Source organism: Calidris pugnax, unplaced genomic scaffold, assembly GCF_001431845.1.
Source record: "Calidris pugnax isolate Ruff unplaced genomic scaffold, ASM143184v1 scaffold56, whole genome shotgun sequence".
NCBI classification, from domain to species: Eukaryota; Metazoa; Chordata; class Aves; order Charadriiformes; family Scolopacidae; genus Calidris; species Calidris pugnax.
This window is the reverse complement of record NW_015090839.1, coordinates 9388579-9414836: the sequence shown is the minus strand read 5'-3', so window position 1 is coordinate 9414836 and position 26258 is coordinate 9388579. Positions and strand designations below refer to the sequence as shown.

The 26258-nt window shown below is 40.4% G+C and overlaps 1 protein-coding gene across 7 annotated transcripts in view; it reads left to right on the top strand.

Moving 5' to 3' along the window:
• The window catches only part of NUBPL (nucleotide binding protein-like), an 87151-nt gene extending 74445 nt beyond the window's left edge, over nt 1-12706 (top strand). For all 7 annotated transcript variants that reach the window (XM_014941721.1, XM_014941724.1, XM_014941726.1 and 4 more), the window contains 2 exons: nt 3011-3093; nt 12095-12706. In XM_014941721.1, coding sequence (XP_014797207.1) covers nt 3011-3093; nt 12095-12157 — 146 coding nt within the window. In that variant the 3' untranslated portion in view covers nt 12158-12706. The remainder of the gene's footprint in view (nt 1-3010; nt 3094-12094) is intronic.
• Nucleotides 12707-26258: the final 13552 nt, after the last annotated feature.

Sequence of the window (26258 nt, the reverse complement as noted above, 5' to 3'; positions counted from 1 at the left end):
TGTTCTGTTTGTTCAACTAATCACTTAGCCCTCTTGTGAAATCTGACAAGGCTTTAGTTTCCATGATAACATCTGACAAATTCTTCAAGCTAACAATGTGCAGGATAGAAAAGTATTTTCCTTTTATTTGCTCAGAATTGGCTGCCTTTAATATTATTTAATACCTCCTTTATTTTTGTTTATGACAGAAGACAGTTAGTAGGTGGCAGTATGCCTTTCAGTGTAGTTCATTATTTCATGTACTTTTAGTTATCTTGTCTTTTTCTTGTTCCCTAAAGGCAAGAGTGCCAGATTTTGTGAGACAGACTTTGTGTTACTGGTTGTTTCTCTCCCTGTCCCTGAAATTCCAATTCCCATATTTTTCTTTTTTCCCTTTTTTCCCTTTTTTCCCTTTTTTCCCTTTTTTCCCTTTTTTCCCTTTTTTCCCTTTTTTCCCTTTTTTCCCTTTTTTCCCTTTTTTCCCTTTTTTCCCTTTTTTCCCTTTTTTCCCTTTTTTCCCTTTTTTCCCTTTTTTCCCTTTTTTCCCTTTTTTCCCTTTTTTCCCTTTTTTCCCTTTTTTCCCTTTTTTCCCTTTTTTCCCTTTTTTCCCTTTTTTCCCTTTTTTCCCTTTTTTCCCTTTTTTCCCTTTTTTCCCTTTTTTCCCTTTTTTCCCTTTTTTCCCTTTTTTCCCTTTTTTCCCTTTTTTCCCTTTTTTCCCTTTTTTCCCTTTTTTCCCTTTTTTCCCTTTTTTCCCTTTTTTCCCTTTTTTCCCTTTTTTCCCTTTTTTCCCTTTTTTCCCTTTTTTCCCTTTTTTCCCTTTTTTCCCTTTTTTCCCTTTTTTCCCTTTTTTCCCTTTTTTCCCTTTTTTCCCTTTTTTCCCTTTTTTCCCTTTTTTCCCTTTTTTCCCTTTTTTCCCTTTTTTCCCTTTTTTCCCTTTTTTCCCTTTTTTCCCTTTTTTCCCTTTTTTCCCTTTTTTCCCTTTTTTCCCTTTTTTCCCTTTTTTCCCTTTTTTCCCTTTTTTCCCTTTTTTCCCTTTTTTCCCTTTTTTCCCTTTTTTCCCTTTTTTCCCTTTTTTCCCTTTTTTCCCTTTTTTCCCTTTTTTCCCTTTTTTCCCTTTTTTCCCTTTTTTCCCTTTTTTCCCTTAAGCTATACCGTTGAGATGATAATTTCTGTACACCCCACCCTGACCTTTATAATTCTGTATCTGCTAATAGAACCAGCAACAGTGATTCTCGGATATCTTTTATTTAATTCCTACCATAAATTCTAATTATTCTCAGTACTTACCCTTTCTTTGCAGTCAGCAGAAATTGTTTTTATCAGAAAAACTTACTGTGGCAAGTTCCCATCACATTTTCTAGTGAAGAATAGTGCAAAACCTTCATCTTCCTCAAATCTTTATTACCCAAACACGTATAGATGCTTTTTCTGTCTTTACGGTTCTGCCTAATTTATAAGGTTGTTTTTTTTTTTTTTAATTAAGTACATTTTGCTTTGTCTTCTCATTTGCACTTTTGCTCATACAAGTCCTGTTACACTCCTGTAGAACCAGCATATCTTTTAAAGTATGAGTAAGAAAAGAGAGAGGCTGTCATTTTGTAGTAGGGCAGTTCTTTTTGTAATTCACTGAGATTGTTATTAAGATAATAGTGAAGAAGTGTTTTTTTAATTACAAAAAACGTCCTTGGGGAAAAAAGTGAAGATTATTCCCTGCATAAAATAATGGTAGGAACTAACCTGGGAGATTTACGAAGTTATTGTTATTCTATTAAGAAAGTTTACGAAAAATTTTTAAAGGACCTCTAAATATTATTTTTATGAACAAGTGAATGGACTTTTATGCCTAAAGAAATTTATTCATGATGGAAGCAAATAAGGAGCAATTAAATTTGTAGGAAATGGACTGTAATCATCATAAATAACAAATTGAAGTTCTTCAAAGACTCAGCTCACTAGTCATGGAAGCACAGCTTTTTTTTTGCTATTTGTTTGGGTTTTTGTTTGTATTCCTGCGTGCTTTTGGTTCTGTTTTGTTATCCCTTAAACTGTGTCAGTTTTCATATAATTTTTTTTAATGTTTCTTTTTCTGCCTATATTGAACTTCAGTAATTTACATCGGCCTTGGTTCAGGTTAAATAAATGTTGCTAAAGTGTACGAATTAAACTGATGCTGTTTCTGAGACCAGTCAAGACTGAACTAAGCGAAGGCTGTTCTGTCTACATCCATCCGTGATGTCAAATGTGGATGTGTCTTCTGGTGAATGAAAATTGGTCTTCAGTTCACCTTATAATTTTCTATGTAGCAGTGAACTAAACATGGGAACTTCATGTTTTCTTTAGTACTGAAAAACTGTATTTCAGAAAGTAAGATTCAAAATGGAATGGAACTGCTAATTGATTCTCCTTTAGAGCATTCCTTTCCTCTCTGACAGTTCCCGCTTGTTATAAAAGCGGACTATAAAGAAGATTTCTACTGGAAAGAAGAATGAACTGAATAGTCGTCTACCTTTTAATTGGATCCAAGGCCTAATAAGGACAATAACAAATGCTATTATTTGGAAATTAAGTATTCAAAGAAGTCTTTGAGCAGTGATTAAAATCTTAAAACAGCACAGAAAAGAATATACAATGAGGAGATGGGCTGAGCAGTGAGTTGTATGATGAGCATTTGCCTAACACTCAAGCAAATTTTTTTTATGTACGCAAAATAATTTGTATCTCAGCCTGTGTCTTTCTGTGTATTCAAGAGGCAAAAAAGCAAACTGCCTTGTCTAATAAGTGACTACAAAGCATAGTCCTGCCTATTCAGAGAATGAAAAGTCCAAAATGTGTTTGGTGTTATTTATTCTGGATGTACAGAAATTGTACTGCAGCCAATTTTCATTTTTAATGCTAATTTTTTTTGAGATTAAGTAATTAAAAAAATATACCAAACTGGAATTTTATTTCAAATCGCTTTACAGCTATTTTAATGAAACATTTAAGAAATATTAGGTCTTTACATATGTGTTTCATGGTATTTTTGATACAGGAGACATTCCACTGCATGTTAATATACGGGAGACGTGTGATTCAGGACAGCCTGTTGTCATCTCACAGCCTCAAAGTGATGCCGTAAGTTTAGTGCACTGCACTTCAAATAACAAAAAGCCCTCCCCCAAAAGTCAATGGAGAGTGCTTCTCGTTATTCCTGTTTGAAAAGAAGTCTGTATCTGAATGTAACTTAGGGAAATAGAATAGTATCATCGAGTAACTTCATTCTGGAACGCTGGTCATCTGTTCTGCTTCTGTGGGTGTGGTTTTGATTAATTAGTCCAAATCATTGCGAATAGCAAAGATTTGATCCAGGTTCTGGCATGCCAAGAAGGGGAAGGTCAGTGTCAAGCCTCATGAGACCTTGCAACTAATGTAGATCCTCTAAAACTGTCAGTTGAGCCTTTGGTAGTTGAGCCTGAAAGTCTCATAGGGTCCTCTCACAAGAAGTTTGGAACAAAACCTGTGTATTGTCAGTACCTGGGTTGTTTTTAGCTGGAAGTGGAGCAATTTGCGCACAAGAGAAAATGGATTTTTCAGTGCATGTACCATAACTTTTTATTGCCAAACAACATGAGTTGCTGAAATGGTGGGGAGTCAAATATGCGAGTCTGTAAAGAAAAGCAGTCACACATGTAAAATTTCATTAACGCTGATAGAGTAACATTTTCCTGGCTAGTATTTTCCTTCTCCTCTGCTGGAGTTTGTCTGCTGGCCACTGTAAGGCAGGGTGTTGTCTGCCACGTTGTTTGCACAATATATGGCATGATGTAGCCTCACTCTTGACTGTTGCTTAAATGCTATAAAAAAGTGATTAATGCTGATAATAGGTGGTAGAATCAATTAGAGCTAAGATAGAATGTACAGTACTTTCTAATATTGGTAAATTTTCTAATATGATGATTGCTAGGCACGTGCTGAAATATTTTTTTCCTTCCCACTCTATTTTAAAATAAAAGGAAAAAAAGGGGGGGATTAACACTGTTAATCCAGCGTTATTAACGTACTGATCAGGATTCCGGAGGAACAGCAACAGTCTTAAACTGGTAATACATCGTTTTGTTCTGAAAGAGAAGCAGCAGCACTATGGCATGTTGATTTCTAATGGAGTGCAATATTTTTGTAGGCTTGGGCAAGCCCTGTGCTGATCCTCTGTGGAATAATGTAGTGATCTTAAGTCTAGATCCTTGTGAAAAGGAATCATTCTAATCAATAGAGCGGTTTCTATCTGGGAAGTTTGATCAGCAGCGCAAAGGTTTGAATAGATGCATGGCTTAGGTTAAAGTTGAAGCAAAACAGCTGAGCAAACTAAGATGGAAGGCTCATAGCTCACAGTATCCAAAATCTATAATAACCAAGAGTCTGTAGCCTCTGGGACTATCAATCTAAAAATTCAGACATGTAAGATAGCATTCTGAAAATTAAAAAAGACAAGAAAGTCTGTTGTGTTGCCATCTGTTCCTCCTTGGACTATGTTCTTGGTAACGAAAGGAAGGGTTATAAGCACCATTTGTGGCAATTAAGTTAAATATGAAGAGAAATAAAGATTGACAAATACGTGTGACTCTGGGGAAAACTTTTAATATTCTTCTCTGCCATTGTGTCTGTGAGATAATCATTCTCCTTAGAGAATGAGGGTTTTTTAGATGTCACTAATCTCTACAGAATGAAAAAGAATTGCCCTTTATCCCTCCTTTGCTTCCCATTTCAAAGACAGAGAAAATTATTGTTGTTCTCATATTTTAAAAGAAAAATTAAATTCTTAGCACATAAATGATGGTGGGAGAGGTCATATACAGTCAGATTCTAATCTTTAATACATGACACCCATTGCCATGTTTCTCAAATAAACTAAGATTGTGGCTATTCATGCATGAACAATCACAATTTCTCAGGTGGAGAACAATGTGCACAGAGCTGCTGAAATTATCTCTGTTCTTGTCCCTTAAATTTACAGGGTTTTTTTAAATACAAAATTCTGTGCTGGTTTTGTTAGAACACACTTACAGATCAAATACAGACTCATAGAACTGAAATAATACCTAGCAGATTAGAACAGTGGGGAATAAGGTTGGTGATTGACTTCTCAGAAACCCAGCATGCTGTCACACCTTCTAAGCTTTGTCAAGACTAGAATAAAGGGTGTTTCTAAAATTTGTTAGCCAATACTTTTTTCGCTTACACATCTGCCATGGGGTTCAACTTGCCTTGCTGATACGTAGAAGTATAGTGCTCACTCTACGCTAGAATTTTAAAATGTGTAAGCAAACTTGTCTAAATTTATTTTAAAGCTTAGATGTAGTTGGAGGAAAAGGGATGTTTCCTTTTCACAACTGGCAAGAAAATGACTACCAACTAAACCAACCCTTCCAGAAAAAAAGAAGAAAATTACTTGTAGAATTGTGTGTGTGTGAACTTAGAAAGTTCTTCCTCAGGGAAGACACAGGATACTTAAGACTCATTTGCTTGTGGAAAGGGCTGAGTAGATAGCTAAAGGATGTGAAGGTTTAATGGCTGCAGTTCTCTTCTGGTAAAGCTTGAGACAGTCCCCACAGAGAAATAAACAGTGCTGGTAAAATGATTTTGCTCTTGGTATAGCATTGCCTATGTTAGTGTCCTGTCAGCTTAGTTGTTTAAATTGTGGCTTTTTTAAACACTCTTCATTGACTAAACTTTGGTATATGCTGTAGAAATGGAATATTGCTGTACTCACGTTAGCCGTGGCAGGGGCTAGTCTAGCTGACAGAGAGCAGGCACACTGTGGCAATTGGGAGTGATCTAAGATCCTCTAAAAGAAGCTAATCATGTTTTAGTTGAATCAACAGTAAGGACTTACCAGACCCTTCTGGAAATAACTGAGAGTCTTGGGAGCATTTTTCTCCTCCATCAAGCTGTCAAGGTGGATTGGCTGACTAGGGCTTCATTTTTTTACTCACCCAAACATATGAGAGAGTCTCTAGACAACAAAAGCCAGTAAAGGAAAATCAGGAACACTGCTAAAATGGTAGAATAGGGGAAAAAGGCAAACAAATGAGGAATCACTGAACCCAGATGGGTTTCATCATGCTCAGATGTAGGGGAACCCCCTAGGGATCATGAGAGGGAACCAGCAGCAAAACAGACATTTGAAAGAGGCATCCTGAAACTTGTGGATAAGAGGGCTAGAAACACAGCAAGAAGTATAGAACATGATTTATTGCAGTGGAGTCATTCTTCCACCCAGTGAGTTGTTTGAATGACCAGTGAACCCTCTATCAGCACTGGGGGAAAAGGCAAATAAAGATTCCTAAGAGCCCTTCCATCTGTAAGCACAAAACTCGAGAGGTGTGGGACAGCTGGTGGTTCTCTTGTGAGGACTTGCTGCTAGAAACTTTTGGGTATATCACAGCCTTGATGGCACAGTGGATTTGTTAATACCTTGCTAGAATGGACAGGCTAGCTGTGACCGTTGAGCACCAGGCTCCCATCTGCCTCAAGATCAAAGAAGCAGCTCAAGCAAGTACATAATACATTTGCTACACCAGTGTGTCCATTCACCTTCTAAAAGCTAGGAAGTCTTGTTGGGATAGACATTTGAGGGAGGAGAAATGCTGGAGCTGAGGCAAGCTGTTGTCTCTCATCTCCTTGTCTTGGGGATGAAGTGATCAAAAAAAGAATGGTGGAGGAGAGGTGATACACCTCTAAGGTTCAGCAGGGATAGTGTATTCAAGACAGCGGTGATATCCTTAAAAGAAAAGCAAACCCTGAAGAAGGCTGGGTGATAGGATTTATAATACGCCTGATCATTAAGGCTTCCTTTGAATCAGCACGGTAACATTTGGTACATGTAGGTTCGAATCCTCTGTTCAGGGTGTAGATAGTACAGTGATCATCAGACCCTCATTTATGCTTCGCTCTGCTGAAGAAAATGCTGAGTGGTAGGATAGTCTGTTTGAAGGATGTTACTGTATTGCATTTGAATTGTGCTGTTCTACTTAGCCATGTTTTCTGGGCAGGATGTCGTCTTTGATGTACTAAATGGCACCTGAGTGATGTACATGCATAATGGCACCTTGGGGCTAGCAGTGTTTCCCAGCTGAGGCTCCCTCAGAGGACAGCTTGGCTTTTGAACTGCTGATATATAGGATTAACAGGAAATTTCCCATGAGTACTAAGGATTTTTTTTTTTTAGGTATTAGATTCAGGAAGCACTCAGTTTACTTACCCATCTCCTCCATTTCATGTTATAATTTATGGATTGACTTCTATCGTCTCATCAAGTCCCCTTGCTGGGCTGAGACTTCATTGCAGCTTGGCAGGAGCTGCCAATACGTGCAGAGAGGAGTCTTATGGTAGAACTGCCCGGAGGAGGACGGAGTGGGAAGGCCTCTGGGCCTCTTGCAGCAATCAAGAATTTCTCTGGGTGACATGAAGCTTTTATCTGAATTGGAAGCTCATTTAAAGCTGTGTTTATCATCATGCTTTTAGTGCCTTCTGAGCTGACCACAGTAGAATACAGGCATCGGAGGGCAGCTCCAGTCACGCACCGAAGGTTGGAGTTGTGTCAAAGTAACAAGCAATCTCCATGGGAATTAAAGCTATTTAAAAATCTGATTGAACTGGAAAGTGGTCTGTGGTTGAGCAAAGAGAGTGCTAATAAGAACAAAAGCTATCACCTGTCATTATTTTCTTGCGGATGGTAGCTAAGTCTAGTATTTGTCCTTGTGATAGCCACTATTTGATTGGTTGCTAGTTTCCTTTAGCAATGAATGAAGTATAAGCCCCAAACAGCTCAGTTGAGCAGATGTAAATACCTTACACTTCTTTACAGATATACTAGCATCCACGGCATTCGATATTCCAGTCAGGCTTACATAGATTCTCCCTTGGTTTGCTGGGCTGAATAAAGCATCTTAATAGTTCTGGAGTCTTTTAATCTCAGATAGAAGTTAGGAACCGTGTCGGTACTGGGATATACACTCTATGGTGTGCTTGGCCCACAACCAAGTGGTGGGATCAGTATGCTCTTTCTGAGCTGCTGACCTCGGGTTATTTGTATGCAGTGGTTTGGGTGAAGGCGAATGTGATATTGGCTCCGACCTGTTGTGATTTTGTTGATGGGTAAAGTGTATTCTGTATTTGCAGAATTGGCCATTGCACCAGACACTGGAAGCCACTGCAGTGAGCTGTTTGCGGGCTACGGTCTGCACTGCAGTGAAAGGCAAACCAGCAGGTCAAGCCAGGCAAAGCCATGAGAACAGGGCAGAGTCAGCTGTGACCCTTGCGGTCAGTTTGCAGTAATCTTAGCAGTGATGCATACTTCCCTCCTGGGTAAGATTTTTAGGGAGAATGAAATGCCGTAACGGAAAGACTCACATTTCTTTAGGATTACCGTAGGGCTTAATTGAATAAGCTAATAAAAAGACTTGCAGTTTAAATCTACCTCATGTCTATTATCCCATGACAGAGTAATGAATCAGGATGTTCTGATTATTTAGGCTAAGTAGGGCTTTTCAGTCCTTTTCCTGAGGAACTTCATTACAAGTTCTCCATTTCCTGCTCCAAGATCTATGCTGTCATTAGTCACTTCATCATCTAACATGCCCTCTCCGTCCTGAGGAGGTTTGTGATTTAGAAAATGTTGCAGTGTTTTCTGGCAGTGTTTGTACCAGTGTTTTGAGACGTGAGCAGTGTCTCACGTGGCCATCATCCAGCTCTTTCAACGCTCTGACTGTCACCTTCCACCTCAGCCTCTGCCCTGCCCAGTGCTGCTCTCAGACCCCATCTAGGTAGCGCTTGTAATGAACAATTCTGGCCTGGTTTTAGGGCATTCTGTCTTCCTGTGCCCTTCTCCTTCATCCTCTTGAAGCAGGGAGAATGTTTGGCTTCCAGCTAACTGGTACGTTACTGTTAAATATAAAGTTGTCCATCTGCTAAAAAATGCTTTCAGAAAGACAGTCTACAAGCCACTCCTTTAGAGCTTCCAAACCATAAAGGGAAAAACTGATCTGTAAAGTCAGTATCTTTTATCCTGTTAAAATGAAAACGGTTGTGAATGACGAATACAAACTCATACTTTAATATTTCTCCTTTGGCTTTCCACCCAAAAAGGCATACAAGTTTTCAGTTGCAATCCATCTTCATTTGCTTAGTAATGATGGCGTGAACAGCTGAACTGAGCTGTGTTCCCTGTCTACACATTCCACATTGAAAAGATCATGAGTAGGAGGAAACATTCAACCCTTGTGTAGGGTTCTTTTTATGTAGTGAAAGGTGTATTGACAGTCACTGAGATTCCATTTAGACCTTTCACATATGTTGATGTATGTTATTGCTGATAGATGGGTACTCGCTCACTCATAGCTGAATAATTTGTTCAAAGGTAGGAAACTAAGGCTCAAAGCAGTTGATTTTGTCAGAGACAGGTTACTGGTGGAATTCTGTAAGGACGTGTATGAGATACTGTTCTGTTCAACATATAAAGTGGTGGTCCAGGTAAACAGAAAAGGGTGCTTAGCAGGTAAGACCGATTGCTGATAACCCCAGGGCTAGGTTAATCCTACCATGCTGGCTGCAAAGACTTGCACCAGGAGCCTCCTGTTACAAAGCGACAGATCAGCGACTTGGCAAGTAAGAGACAGTGTACATTGTGCAATTGTTGCCCACATCTTCATTAGCAGTGTTTGGGGGGAAAATAGTTTATTGGGATCTTGGCATAGGCTAACACACAAGCAATCAAATCTCCCAAGCAGGATATCTGGTTGCTGTCTGGCTGGTTAGGGAAGTCTGTGTTCCAAGGACCCTTGCCCGTGCGTCTTCAGCAGGATCTAATGAGACTCCCAGAACTGCTGTTCAGCTCAGTTTTAACAGTGAAGCTAGTCCATGGGCCTGTTGACTGCTACGGCATATGCATGACCTGTTGGTGCTGACTGTCTTGATTTAGGTACACAACATCTCCTGTCTTAACTATGTGCAAAAACACTGTCCTATGTTACTATATGTGCACCTGCAGGAACACTTCCTACAGTGTATTTATAATTCTCTGTACAACGTGGTCAACTCTGGAGCAGGAACAGCCGGGGCAGTCTCTAGAAGGGGCCAGATTTTTACATGCAGGTTGTTATTTGACTCATGAAAACACATGCATTGATCTGTGAGAAGCAGGAGCTGCCTGTGGGACTCTTCAAGATAGTCCAAAATTCTCACCTGGAGCACTCCTACGCTGATTAGTCAAATACTTGACTGCAAAGGCAGCTTGACTTCAATCACCTTATTTCAAGCTGGTCCATTATCTCATCTCTGCAGGTGGCTAGCTGGGGACTAGCTAGACCACCCCGGGAATTAACAGCTAAGTGTGGTGGGTGTTGCACGTGGGCGCAGCTGGGCAGCACAGCTGCACTGCAATTACACCCATGGGAGAAGTTTGAATTTCATGCTTGTGACTTAAGTTCTGTAGTTTTTGCCTCAAAGTCATGCATATGGGAGAAAGCAGTCCTACTTTGGTGTCTGCATTCCTTACAAACTCAGAAGATGACGTGACTTCAGTTTGAAGGTGATGTGAGCACGGAGACTATGAGGCGCTGAGCCTGGGAAAAAAAAGCCAGAAAAGAAAATGCTACAAGCCAGGAGCAAACCCTGGAAGAGAAGGAGGAATGTTGGGGGTGCCTGGCTCTGCAAAAGGCCACCACCTGCTTCAGACCAGTGACATTTGGTGCTGGTGGCCCAATTGAGGGACTGACCTTCTCTTCCTGCCCCTCAAGCTCTGGCCTCAGGCAGTTGTCAGCTTGTTTGCTGTTTTAAAGGCTCATCAGGGATGCAAGGTCTAACTGGAGGTTAAGAGCCACCTAAGAGTGCTGCAGGAGGCAGGAGAGATTGGTGCGATGGGGAATATCCTGGTTAAACAGGGAAGGTTGTCAGTGCGGACCCCATACACAGACTTGTTTGAGAAGGTGAAGACATACCCTCGTTACAGTCCAGCAGAGCAGAAGCAGCTGAATAGCAGGGAGGTTTCTGTTGTACTGACAAACACAGAACATGATGCACCAGCTGGAAATTGAAGCATGACAAATTCAAATTATAGGTAAGGTGTACATTTTTAACAATGGAAGTAATCAACCTCTGGAACAACATACAAGATATATGTATATACACACACAAAGATATTCTTTTAGTTGAAAATCTTCATACCAAGATTGGAGACCTTCCTAAAAGGCATGTTCCATTTCAACTACAAGTTGTTGAGCTTGGTACAGGAATTACTTGGTTTCACTTTGTGATTTGTTCTGTGTTGGACCTTGGGCAGTGTTTTTGTACATATATCTTGACCTTAAATTTATGAATATTTGATATTAGTCTGATTGTGGTCCTCGCTGTGTAATTTTTTTTTAAGATCTTAAAAGAAGTGTGCCTATTTGGGTCATTCCCGATAGTCTTAGAATTCTATGCTTTTCTGCCCTCCAACTTAGAGCGCCCAATTAAATGCCACTGCTGGTGTGAGGGGGAGATTTTGCTGTGTGGATTCTAGTGTTGCAGAATTATTTCTTTCTGATACCCACTTTAGTCTCCTGGAAAGATGTCTTTTTCTAAAAATACTTTAATTTTTAATGTTTGTATAGGAAATTCTGTAGTGTAGTCCATAATGAATTAATTATCTCAATTTTTTTTTTTATGTAATTGCTTTCTCGAATTTTCTCTCAGCCCTGTGCACTATGCATCTCTATCTTAAGGGTGATGGAAATTTATAACTAATAGTACCTGTGGGACTAAAGAGTCTCCTTCCTTCTGAACACTTTGTTTCCAGAAGAATATTGATTCTCTTTGCTGTTTAAGACAGATTGTTCAGTCAAGTTCCATTCTCAGAATAATACTAAGGTTAAATTTTATCTGCCTCTGCTCCCCAGTATTTTAAATAATGGTTGTACTTATTTTATGTATTAATGCATCATTTTTTCTGAATACAAAACTGTCAAAATTGAACCCATTTATTGTAACATTTTTCTTTTTCTTTGAATGTGTGTGAAAGAACATACACCTAACATGATGTAAAATATTCCTTCTTTTATAGAAAATGAAAGATGCTAAATGTATGTTTCTGTTTTTACAGGCTAAAGCCTATCTAAAGATAGCTGAAGAAATAGTAAGACGACTGCCAGCACCTCCTGCTTGAAGTGTTTATCACTGAAACGTACCAAAAAAAGTGATCTTTTGGTGCAGAAGAGTCCTGCAGAAGAGTGCAGAAGAGTCCTGCTACCTAATTATGTGGATGCCATATTTTAGTTCTAAGAACTTTTTCAGAAGTTAATTTACCACAATTTAAATTATGATTGTGATATTTGCTGGTTTTCATATCATTATGTCCAAATGGGTTGAGGTATGCAAATGATGATAGACAATATTTAACTGCTGGATTGTAACATCATCAAGCAAGAAGGGCTGAAGTACATTTTTCATGTGTCCTGTTTTAAGGTCAAGAATGAAAAACAGCTGCTCCAGCCAAGCAGAATGTTGAGAGGGATTTCAAGGCATAAGTCCTGCTTAAAAAGTGACATTTGCAATACTCTAATTTCTGACAATTTTGGTTTAACTTTTTACTCAGTTAACTACCGGGCTGACCTTAAGTTCTGGAAAATTTTAAGCAAATTCAGCTATGTAACTGTCATACTCTTGTGTGTTCATCTTAAAAGAAAATAAATAAAAAATCCATGTATACTCTGAAGAATTCTTGTGATGGCTTATGAGTAAATTCATTCATTATTGGATAATGTTCGATCATGAGCCTGAGGCTTGTTTCTTGACTGCTTTGCATTATAATGGACCCAGGCAGAAGACTAGGCAACCAGGGCCTTCACTGAAAATCAGATGTTGTGCCTGAGTTCTGTTTGCCCAGGAATGCAAATGATCAAGTTAAATTAAATTTATGATTGCATATTCCTATTACAGTGCAGCAACTTGGAATTTGAATATAAAGATATATTTTTTGAAGTAAAGAAATCTTTGGTCTTCATACTGTGTGGCCTTCTGGTTTGTTTTTTTACTGCCTTATATTTCTGTGATCTTTATTTCTGTGTTGGTGTGTGGAAGTGGAAGAATATGCCTTCAGGGAATGAGTTTCCATTTACAATTGGATGTTTGAGTTGACATTTAGGCTTTTTCATTTACACAATCAAGTATGGGTATCTTAAACATACATCTTAACCGTAACATACTGGGAATTTAACCACGCTAAGGAGTTCTGGTGTTGACTTCTGTGGGACCAAGATTTTCCTTGTGCTCCAGATAATTATTCATAATTTTGGATGTAGTTGTTTTTTCTTATTCAGGTGATACAACATAAAAGGTTGGTATACATTTCCATTAAGAATATTTAAGTAATATCTATCCCTGAATTTGCATGGGAAAGCTAGACACAAATTATGGGTTAAATCTCAAGCTTAGGTGATTTTGTAAACATGTAAATTATATTGTCCAAAACTGTTTATTTTTTGCTTCAAGTCAGTCTCCTTGCCTGCACCCTCCCCCATGATTTCCAGTACTAGTGTTCAGCTTTTTCAGTAGCGTATTACCCCAGGCCTCTAGAATTGACACAAATATTCACTTCCTTTCAGTTGTCTAATATATTGTACGAAAATTAAAGCTGGTTTATTATTCTGCCCTTTCATGTTTTATTGATCACTTACTGGATTTTTAAACTGAGTTTTATTTCTACACATATTATTTATTCATATGCTTTACATATTTTCATTGTTGATATATATGTCTATAAATAATCCTGTGGTGGTTTTGGCAAAGTATAAGCATGAATTTCAGTGGAAAAATGGATTTTCTGACTGGTTTTTAGCAACAGACTGTGATGTTTTCTGAAATTTGTTATTTATTAATTTTCTCTCTGTTAAAAATAATGTCTCTGACACTAGGTTCATGTTGAGACTGGGTGAACAATCAGTATACAGATATAAGGTTGGTTGTTTTCTTTCTCATTATTTCTTGGGTTAGTTGAAGGATGAAATTTGCTTTCAAATATCCTTTTATTTTTGCTCCTTTTTTACATTTTTTTTTCTTTTCATTAAGTACTGTGGTTTTGCTCTGTTGAATCTTTCACTTGCAGAACTATTTTGAATGCCTTTATCAAGAAGCTGGTTGTAATGATTAAATAGAGTTTCTAAGCCAATCTGAAAAATCATATTTAATTAACATTTTTGAGGAAGGATTGCACTATGTAGTAGGTGGGACCTGATTGATTAAAAATTGTCAGTTGTTTTAAAAATACATATGTAGTTGTATGAAGTAGGTAGGATGTTTCTGCATTTAAGGATAGCAATGGTCAAACCAAATTTAAAATAACTTAACTTGGTTTGCTTTCCTTGTTCTCATGAGTGAAAAAGTATCTGTTTCCCAGCCCTTCTCCTGCAAAGGAAATGAAGGGCATTGACATAGTGTTATTGCTACTTAATGTTACGGAAACACGTACTCATATTTTTTTTTATTATACAGTACACTGTTAAATACATATTAATGAATTCTAGTCAATGCACTAGCTTTGAAATTGCAGCTCATAAAATGGCAGATAGAAGTTATTGGATTGGGAGGGTGGTGGTGGTTGGATCAGTCGGAGGTTGAGCAGGAGACAGTGGCATTTAACCATAGTTTATAAATAGAGATTATGGACTTGACACACAGTATTGTTTGCTCTTTTCAACTCCAATATTTTACTTTCATCTCTGTGATATTTCCTAGTGTACTAGTACGTTTTTTCTAAAAATGTTAATCCTAACGACAGGACCTGGAGCTGTATGGGTAGATGCTCTTTGCTCAGGAGCGGTGGAGACTTACTGCAAAATTACTGTGATCCTGGGTTACCAGCCCAGAATTATTAAAGTCTGTAGTGCTGCGAGCTGCAGGTAGCGCTGCAGAATCCCACTGAGGAAGAGCCAGAGGGAGGAAGGCTGGGGAGGCACGGGGCCAAGCAGGCAGGAGTGGGGACAGAGGGGAATGTCAGTCCCAGGTGACCTCCTGTGCAGGTGAAGAGCAAGACTCCCAGGATCACCTTCCGTCACCGTCAGAGTTATTTTTGTTTTCACAACGTGGCCCTTTGTTTAGTGACCATGGTTCTTGTCTTCACCAGTAATTCCTGTTGTTTTGTGGGTGAGGAGCATACGGGCTGTGTCCTAACACGGTGCGTTTCCTGGCTTTCAGAAGTTTGGGTTTTGGTGAAATTGCAGCTGAAAGAGGGTTCAGAATTGTTTGTGTCAGTGAAGTATTCTGCTATAAATTTTTTACTGCTCCATTCAGGTCATTGTGAACTGTTTAGCCTTTGAGACTATGGCTTGTGCAATCCTTCAAATGTTACATTTCTCACAACAACAACAACAAAATTTTAAATTGTAATTTGAAGTTGTGAGAAGAGAGTAGTTAGCAAATCAGTTTTTCTCTAATTCTGTTTGAGTTTAAACCCCAACCCGTTTTAGTTGCTCTGGTTGGGGTGATCATGGTGATGAAGCGATGTTAATGCAGAGAAAAAATGGCAGCAGCAGGTCATCTTCAGTGTGTTAACAAACACCCCTGGTAATTCTGAACTTGCTTCAAACCTGTTTGACTCATTTGGATCTAATGCAGCAGGTGGATCCCCCCATAATCTCTTTCCCTAGTAAGAGCGTGGTTTTCACCTGGACCTACTCACCCTTCCTGCTGGGCTTTTCCCACTTGTGGGGCTGTTGGTGCCCGTGAGAGCAGGCTTTGACCCAAGGTGGGTGCTTCACACTGGTTTGTTGGTAAACCTTGTTCAGGCTATTATTGGGCCTCCTGATGTAAACCAAAGGCTGCAATCAAAGGGGGAAAGAAGGGGTGAATGTCATGCCAGTAGGAATATCTCCTAACTGACAGGACAAGGGGTAACAGTTTTAAATCGAAAGAGGGGAGATTTAGATTAGATAACAGAAAGAAATTCTTTACAGTGAGGGTAATGAGACACTGGGGAAGTTGTGGATGCCCCATCCCTGGAAGTGTCCAAGGCCAGGCTGGATGTGGCCTTGAGCAACCTGGTCTGGTGGGAGGTGTCCCTGCCCATGGCAGGGGGGTTGGAACTAGATGATCTTTAAGGTCCCTTCCAGCTCTAAAACTGTTGTATGATTCTGTCTCCAGGTTCCTGGAGCCCCTGCTGTAATAATAGTGGGTTTGGAGGTGCAATATGTGGGAGAAGAACAGCAGGAGGGCAACGAGAGAGGAAAACCCCTCTGTTGCTCAGGTGAAAGATTAAAGAGCTGTGAGAGGCTCTGCGGGGGACAGCACTGATCTGCAACGGCTAAGGCATGGAAGATGCTGTGTGACAATGGGAAGGGGATTTCAGGCCACGCTCCAGCTGGGCAAAGCTTCTGTCAGAGCATCCCCGGCCCCGAGACTGGCCCAAGGCCTGTGCCCGAGTACCCAGGTCGCAGGTGCTGCTCCCGTCCTTCCAGATGCCAGGCTTTGGCTGAGAAGGTTCAAATCCATAGCTCCTAAACTTGGCCCTCCAAAACTTAGGTCCTCAGCCACCTGGCTTAGTCTTTGTTAAAGACCGTCAAGGAGCATTCACCACTTCTGATGAAGCTGTATAGCTTGTGGAAGAAATACGGAACATTGAATCACAGCTAATTATTTTTCTAGCCTAATGACTTGGGCTAGACTTTGATCCTTGCTCCCAGTTTTATTGATGATTTTTACCGAATAAGTCTGTGAATAAAATGATGTGTTCTTAGGGTAATGGCTGGCGTTGTAGCTGCTCTTGGACCTGAGAAAAGGCCGGGAGGGTCTGGGTTTGGATTTTGCTACCTGTGTGTCATTTTAGTCTCTTGTGGCTGCATCTGGGCCTGTATTGCTGTCGTCATTCTTATTTAACAGGCATTGCTTCCTAGCAGAGATGGTTCGGTGGAAAGGCTCCTGCTTAAAGAGGCTTGACAATAAGATGAATCTAAATTGCTGATTTAATTTCAGAATTGACTTACAATGGCAGGAGTTATAATGATGATTATATTTTATTTTGGCAGCATATCAGCCAAGGCACTGATATGTCACCACGTATCACAAAAACACAGCAAAAGAAAAAATTAATTCCAAAAGTAGTTTTCAGCCTAAATTTAAGGCTTATCTTTTTTTCTGGGTTCTGTTTTACATTATAAAGATATTGAGTCTGAAGAAAAGGTGTATTCAGAGGTCTGTATTTTTCCATTATCTTCACATAACTCAGGGAGGCTTTCTTTTGCAGCAAGAAGGGGACAGGCACAGCTTGGCATTCCTCATGCACCTATTCCTCTCGGTTTCTCCCTTTGTATGAGTCTGGATCTGAATACCCACTTTAATCAATACAAATAAATGACTTCTCCTAGGGAGTATGTGAGTCTTCTGATGAGCTGATGGGGGGAAGAACATCTGTTGTCCTTTAACATCGTTTTGAGGCCTTACAGATTTATTTGAAGTGTTTTCACTCATGCCACGGGGATTTTCTAAACTTTGTGTTATTTCCGGTGGTCCAGAGGTTTTGTCTTTTTTGTGAGAGAAATACAGGAGACTCCTCACACTTGCCTCCCTCATGTATGCTTCCTGTTACTGAACAAGGCCTATTTTAGGAATACTTTTTTTTTCCCAATTTAATTCTGAAGAAATACCATAATGTCTTTTTAAAGCCCAGTTTGGCTGTGTATTTGGGAGAAATGAACAGGGTGCGAAACTATCTTATTAAGCCAAGCCCATATTCTGTAGCTTTAGTTTTTGGAGTGTTCCTCCAGTGTGTAAATGTTGCAGATATTTTTACTTCTCATTAAGGGAAACTGTTCAAATGAGCAGAAGTTCAGGAGCCCGAACACTTTCCTGCTCTGCAGTAAGCACTGTGAGGGGGGTGTGAGCTGTGTCTGTAGGCTGGTCAGACAGGCCAGGATGAGTTTGTGTGTTGTTTTATCTGCTGAATCAGGAAGTTTCCAGAGGAGGAATTTCCATATAAACGGGCTTTTGTCTGTGATACCTTGAGGCCTCTAATTAATTACATTTGGGATGGAGTCGAGAGAGTTTGGGTTCACACTCCCCACTTCCTCCTGCAGGATAATAGGACCCAATGGCTATTTTGGAGAGTTACTTTTTAAAACAAGTGTTAAAAGGCTGGGAAAATGTGCCTCGTAAGCATCGAGGCTTTGAAAACGTAGTCTAATAAACCCACATTTATCCGTGAGTGCCAGCACTACTGGCATCTCTTTTGTAGTGCCTTAATATCCTAAGCTTTTTGAAAGCCTGTGAATCTGTTGCTTGTTTGCACGTTTTTATAAATGCGTGTTTTACAAATGCATTTGTTATTAACACAGGCACTGCTGCCTCACTTTCGGCTTAATTTCTCTACAGTGTAAATAAAACTCCTTTTCTAAAGCAGTTTTCCTTGACTATTGGTAACACATCTAGAAAGTTATTCCTCTAGAGAAACGAATGACAGGGCTGTTTGCTGCTGGATGCCTTCTTCCCTGTAGGGTTAATGTAGGAAATTGTAATCGCTGTCTCGCTGATTGTTGTTGGTTTTGTTACCCTGGTGGGAAATATTTCTTCACTGATACAAAATGAAACTGCTGATAAAATGCCTTTTAATTATTAAGAGCTTGTAGCTCATGAGCATTGAAAACAGTACATGCTGGAGTAATTTATTTAAAACATTCCCATTTTTACGCTTTTTAAGCATGTTTTTTTAGGAAAGCAGGAGTAATTTGGACGAACTCTCTGCTGTTGAAATGGATTGCTTTCTGCTGGCTGAAAAGGTCTGCCATTTTCACAAAAGATATGACTCATGCAAGTTAAGTATTATTCACCACCAGTGCCTGCGTACAGAATCCTGTATATGAATGTGCAGTAGCAGGTGACAGGAGGAAAGAGATGACATGCCAGTGTTTGCCTGGAATGACCTCATGCCAGGAAGCAACAGGAATTTGTTTGGCACAGCAAAACTACAAGCAGAATTACATTTTTAGTGAAGGCAGAAGGGTCAGGGCAGAGCAGGGGATGTCTTATTAGTTTGTAAATGTGACTGCCATATGAAAGGAAATAAAACATTTGTACTGTCAGAAATAATACTGGTATTATCAGAAATAATATCTGTCCCACTTCTGCCAGAACTGCCCAGTGGGGCAGTATATGCCCTGGGGTGCCCGGGGGACGGGTTGATCCTGGTGCTGCAGAGATGGAGCGGGACAGAATCGTCAGATCTCTGCAGATCATCAGGAGATGTCATCGCTTATGGCATGATTTTTGCATGTTAGGGAAGCTATTGAAAAATATAGTTACTCGTGAGTAGTTGAAACCAGTTGTCACAGAAAGCTACTTCAGAAATGGGGTGTCTCAGTTCCCAGTCAGTCTGTTTTACATCAGATAACGTGCCATCTCGCCCAGGGTGGTTGTGTATTAAAATTAGCATTTTAACTGTCTTTACCACAGGAGCTGAAGTTGAATACAATAGCGAGATGTAGAATCGTTGCAAAGTACTTTTCCTGACACTTGAGTGATACCAACTAGCAAGGAGTCATTTTGAATACCTGGCTAAATTGCTGTACCAGAGCTTAACACACAGTAACCTGAAGTTTCATCCTATTCCAGTCATTTTTTTCTACAGTGTTTCATGTTTCCTTTTCCAGCACTTTCCTGTTGTTGGTTGGTCAGATAAAGATAGAGATTTAGGGGCTCCTAGAGGGAATTTCATGCTTTGAAGTGAGATTATATAATTTTCTTCAAAACACAATGATGAACAATGGGGTTGTTCTTTCTTTTCTGTTTAGTTTTCAGGAACTACAGTCGCCATAAGATAAGATACTAATTGGCCATAGCTTTGGATAGTCAGTTTGGAACTCTTCTAACCAGACGCTAATCGTCTCTTGAGAGTGCAAACACACGAGCAACAGAAAGCTCTGGGTTTTTTTGTGTATGAATGTCTTTATTTAGGCTTATCTTCACGGGCATGGAAACGATAACGAACTGTGGCAGATAAAATGCAAAGGACATTGGAGGAGCACATGGCTTAATTGTCACAGTTAAGGATCACGGAAAGCGTGTCCGTCGAGTGCAGATTTCTGAGGCAGTGATTGCGGGCGCTGGCACTGGGGGAGCCAGCAGCATTCAACCAGTGCCACAGAAGTTCCCAAGTGAACTCCAGACTCATTCTGTCATCGGCTGTTGAGAAGAGGCACACCCTGAATGATGACAGCGTTGAACCTTTAGACTGTAGGTTCGCTTGTCCCTAGCGCAGGAAGTGACTCACCGAGATGTTTATTCTCCACACGGCGATCTGCTCTCCCCGGGAGAGAGGGATCTGTGTGCTCCGTGAGCTCTCGGTGCTGCTTATCAGGCTGCACAACACCCCCGCCGGGGCTGGCAATGGTCAATATTTGTTAGCAGCTGCCGTTCTGTTTGTAGAAGGACAGTTGCCCTGGGTGATACTTGGGAACCGTGTTCTTACCGTGCACCAGGCTGCACCTGGCAGTTGTTACGGGCTGGGATGGTTGCTCTCATTCACTCTCTGTTGGGGTGATGCTGCATTATTTGTAGGCAATGTGTGGCCCTGCAATCCTAAAGTGTTACCTGTTCTCAAGGTAGAACCTGCACCGAGATTGACCCTCGAGCAGTGACAGCTTAGCCTGGTAACTCTGTCCTGGTAACTCTGTCCCTTCGGGGAGAGCTGTGGCACTGGTGGAGATGTCCACTCTCTTCTTCCACACAAAGGACTTAGTAGGGCCTGTTGGGACACAGGGATAAGAGAGGTTTGATAAAATGGTAGGAGAAAACAGCCTTCCATGTTGTTTGAACATGGAACTAGTCAGCAGAGAAGTTGGAACCTCTCTACTGTTTCTCTGGCCTTTTCACAAGGAACACCTTTCTTCTGCAGTGTTGTGAATTAGCAGTTTTAAGTCACATGGCTTTGATAAACTAGTATTTTTATTATTGGTATAGTAAAAAATAGTAAAATAGTAAATAATAAAATAGTATTTTTACTACTGGTGTTATTGTAATCATAAAAAGATAAGTGGGCTTTCTGTGCACATTTCATCCATGCCTGTGTTGCATATTATTCTTCAATTAGGTTGAATATGTCCTGATATTTTTATGTCATTATGTTCTGGTTGCCTGTTAACAGACTGATCACTGATTATTTTAGTAATATTACTTCCTGTAGCACTGTGTAAAATAGATAATTATTTCCCCCTGTACATATTATGAAAATGCCCCGTTGTGCTTTCATGCATGCAGTACCTCTCTTGCTTTCCATTGGGGCTCAACTAGAAAAATAGAAGTAGTATGTTTTGAAAAATCTACTTATTCTAGCACATGCTTGTCAAGCAATACCTAGAGCAAAATGTGAAGAGGTTTTGCTAACTAATATGCTTTTATTGTTCTCCAGGTTCTTTTGAGAGTGCATTTTTCATAATCTTTAACAGGAACTGTTTTCTTTTCAAGAAGTGGCAGTGTTTATTGTGTTCAACTATGAAAGAAAACTCAGAAAACTATTTATGATACAGTTTTATAGTTTCTGCTGTGGCATATGAAATGCATATTTTTTATAAGCCATGCTCTCTAGCTTAGTGCTACTAAAATATAAAATAATAGAGCCTAGCATCCATGGAGAAGAAGTGGTCGATGTAAAATGCGAAGAGGATGATTTGTTGTTTGTGTTGTAGGAGAGAGAAGTTCAGAAGATGCCTGCATCTCAAAGCCAAGCCCTGAGAGTAGTGATCTCTCTGCAAATTAGAAATATTATGACTTCTGTGCTCTGTAAGTAAGAGTTAATTTCAGTACCGTGATGTGAAGAACTGGATCTCTGTCTCTCTGTAGGAGGCCAGTTACCGCTTGACAAGACTGGCAGCAGTGATGTTTCCTAGCAATGAATGCCTGACTTTTAAGGAGGGTTATTGCGTTTTGATTAAGATCAGTTTATTGGCATTACTGTATGCAAGCAATTTGATTCAGCCCTTGCAATTGCTGAACGTTGACCTCCAGGCATTTTGGCCCGTAAGATGTCTGAGACTTTAATTTGGCAGGTGGTTCAGAAATGATGGACTGACCCGGGATCTGAGGCGGCCGCTCTGCCCGAGCATTGCCGAACCTGCACTGATTCATCATCTCTCCTGGGAAACCTCTGCCGGGCTCACTTCAAGCCTCGCCTCCCCTAAGGGAGTTCGGAGCATTCGTGCTCTTTTAACGAGCTGCATCGGAAGATACTCTTGTGAAGCAGCGATTCCACAAGAGCAGAAATACTGTCAAAGCTAATTCATCCTGGAGCTTGTATTAACTGCTCATTACCAGTGTTTGTCATTATGTTTTCCTCAGCTGTTGTTTTGGTGTAAGCAACGTCAAGTGATCTGACAACAGCAGAGAAATCACACTGCTTTCAGAGGGTTGGATGCAGTTTAAGTGTGTTCCTAGCAGTTAGCAGTCGTCTGCAGATGAGCAGCTCTTGGTTGGGGGGACCCATTCTCCAAATGGGTCAGGCACAAGCCAAGGTGGGGCAGGGCTGCTCTACTCCGTGTCCCCAGCAGCACGCTGCTCGTCCCAGTCGGGTGCCCTGATTCTGGTAGTCCTGCTAAAGGGACGCTGATATCATAGAATCATAGAATGGTTTGGGTTGGAAGGGACTTCAAAGATCATCTTGTTCCAACCCCCCTGCCATGGGCAGGGACACCTCCCACCAGACCAGGTTGCTCAAGGCCCCATCCAGCCTGGCCTTGAACACTTCCAGGGATGGGGGATCCACAACTTCCCTGGGCAACCTGTTCCAGTGTCTCACCACCCTCATAGTAAAAAATTTCTTCCTGAGATCTGAGATATGGACTGGAAAACATTGTGTATATGTTGGTGTTTGTAATAGACACCCTGGACCAACCTCCTCCCTTGCGTTACAGGGGCTCCCTCTGGAAAGGGGAAAATCAGCCCCCTTAATTCACTGTGAGGGCTACAAAAGGGAGGTGCTTTTCCCAACATTTCTCACTATAGGAAATTTTCCCAACAGAGCAACCCCTTGGAAGATGGAGTAGGCTGTGGGAATGGTCTACCAGCCCTGGGGCTCCGTGACAGGCTGAGCAAGGCTCATCTTTTAGAGCCCAACATGAGGACACAGCCCATCCCTGCTGCTCCCTAATGGATTTCACCCTTTAATTCTCGGTGAGTTATAAATCAAATCCAGGTGTTACAGATGCCTTTTGCGCCCTGCCCAGTGCTGACCACCTGTTCCTTGGGTCTGGTGAGAGCTCTGTGTGTGTCGGGTGTGATCTGCTCGGGTGCCACACTGGTGGCAGGGGAAAGAGGTGGCAGTTTTCAGCAAGGGACGGAGCTCTGCACGCAAAGGTGAGTGCTGGGGGCACATGGAAATACAGGCACTAGAGATGCACATGAGTCTGTGTGTGTTTGCAAACTACCTGCAGGTTTTGTTTAAAGCAAAATGTCCCGTAGAGGTGTGGTTTTCACTAGGAGGCAAAGAAGAGGGAGAGCAGAAGCTTCAAGCTGGAGGGGGACAGATTTAGACTGGAGATTAGGAGAGGGCTCTTTGCTGTGAGGGTGGTGGAGCACTGGAACAGGTTGCCCAGGGAGGTGGTTGAGGCCCCTTCCCTGGAGATATTCAAGGAGAGGCTCGACAAGGCCCTGGGCAACCTGGTCTAGTTGGGGGTGTCCCTGCTGACTGCGGGGAGGTCAGACTAGATGACCTCTGGAGGTCCCTTCCGGCCTGGACAACTCCATGACTCTATAAAAGCAGAAGGTGTAAAGAGTTGTGGTTGCACAGGGAAGCTCTCACACGTGTAACCAAGGCAATAATTCCCTGGTTTAGAAATTTGACCTGGGTCTTCTCTTCCAAAGAGAAACAGCACATTTTTTTCTCACAATGACTGTGAGAATCACTGTTCCTGGCATAACTGCCCAAAACAAGGGGGTGTTTCTTCTCATAACTGTAATGTTACTATTCTATTATTGGGGATGTTGGGGTTATTACTATTATTGGGGATGAAGTAACAGCCTTTACTAATCTAAAAGAAAGTAAGTGCCTTGGGGGCAGGTTTTTTACCCCTAAGTTTCATTTTGCATTTCAAAGATAGTACAGATCACAAATATGTTTAGCTGTTGTGTCAAGTAGAGTCACCTTCTTGACATCAGAGTAAAGTCATTTTGCTAAACTCTTCAGCAGCTCGGCATAATTAATTTTGGGGTAGGATGACTACCATTGCCTACTCCTTGGGTGCCATCAACAAGATTGTTTCTTCAAGTGGCTGTAAAAGAATGAAACAGCACATAGCTGTTTATCTCATGATTATCTAATTATCTTTGATAGGAATAGGATTAAAAAATCAGATTATATTTGTTAGAAATTTGCTGAACTTTTTCTTTGCAAGTAATCACACAGAACATTTAAACTGCATCTGCAGAGAGGCAGATACAAGAAAAATGAACACTTCTTTTCATAAAAAATTTTCCCTTTCAAAAGTCAATAATTTTCTTTTCATTGACTTTTCTTTTGGCTTTCATGATTTAAAAAAAAAAAAACAACAAACACAACGAAACCCATCCCAAGCCTCCCTCCTTCTTACCTTTTTCTGCTTGCTTTAAATGACTCAATTATTCAACAGAGAACATTGAGCTAGGTCTTAGGTATAAGTTCTAAATAGTAGGTTTTGGAACTGGCAGCAACAGTTGGGTGAAGACTTTCAAAATGCACCAGTCTAAGTGATTTAGTAATTTGAGGTAGATTACATTAATTTAGTTCTTTACCAGAAAATACCCTTTTTTTCTTGGCTTTATCTAAATGACAGATACCCAGAAACTTAAGTTCCTTTATAATTTCGTATTTAATGCCTACTCATACAGTCACGTAATCACATAAGCAGCTTTTTTGGAGACATTTATTTATGCTTCAAAAACACATATACATTTTTCTTTACTTTTTCAAAGCAGAATTGGTAATATTAAGACTTTGATTTTCAAATTTGAATGAATTGCAACTTATTTTGTAAGGATTTTTCTTCCAAATTTTAGTCTCTTGTATACCAGGTCATTGTTAAAATTATTTCTGCTTTCCTATTATGTGCCTGAATTTGAAAGGCTTTGACAAAAATAAATAGGTGTGCGATTGCTCCAGAACTCTTGCTAAATATATAATGATAGGATATATGCCACATATAATTGCTTCTAAATCCAACTAATTGATTGTGCCTATGTTTTTGTAATGTTCTCTTCTAAAAGCATACAATTTGCATTTTGGGATATGCTGCAATTTACATTTACAACAGCATTATTTTCACCCAGCTTATGCTAATATTGAGTTTCAGAAAAGAAAAGGGAGCAATTCTGCACCCCCATTTTAAAGCACAGTCGGTGTGGCTGGGTAAGGTACCGCCGTGTGTACTGAAGAAGTGATTTGCCTTGAAACCTCTGGGTTTCTTTGGCTAGTTTTGAGAGAGCTTGATCAGATGCCCCTGGGGTCTTCCCCCGAGATCTACAAAACAAATAGATTTGTCACAAATGCTAAGAGCAGAGGCAAGGAAACTTGGTAGATGTGTCATCTGAGAAATCCGCTCTGTTATATGGCTAAAATAAAATACAAGGAGATGGCATAGATCACAGCTTGGATTAGGTGGCTGTCACCAGGAGGAGGAAAATTGGGCTTTAGCCAAATTTTGTAATGTTAAAAAAATACACAGGAGGAATGAAATTATCTCAGTCTCTGATATAACTACCTTAAACACAGTTTGTACAGAGATATCATTTTCATTTGCATCCTGAATACTTGATGCCTGCATACCTAGAAGGTATAATATTTCTACAGAAAATACCCACATACTCAAATTTGGCATACAAAAGAATCCCTGCTCCAGGGAACAAACAGGTCTGAACTACCTGAATCCTGTGAAGAGTTGGAAACCTTTCTCTAGGAAGGGATGTGAACCACGTTACTGGAACTGTTTGGAAGCTTTTTCAGTGCACATTCCTCTGTGCCTATAATTTCAGCACACACACAACAATGAGGCATTTCTGTAGCTGCTTTTATGTAAGGACACAATACTTGGTACCTTTATTTATGTATTGTGCCTAATTATACTCGACCTAAAACCTATATGCTTTTGTAATCATTTTGATACTTTACTTTGTATTTACCTTGATTTACTGTAGACCTGACTGGAAACATCCTGCTAAATGCCAGCACTTGGGCATTGCTGGTGTCACTGCCTTCGCCCGTGTGCAGTGGAAGTTCCTGCTGTCCATCACACTCTTCTTTGGTAACCTGGAGTTTATTT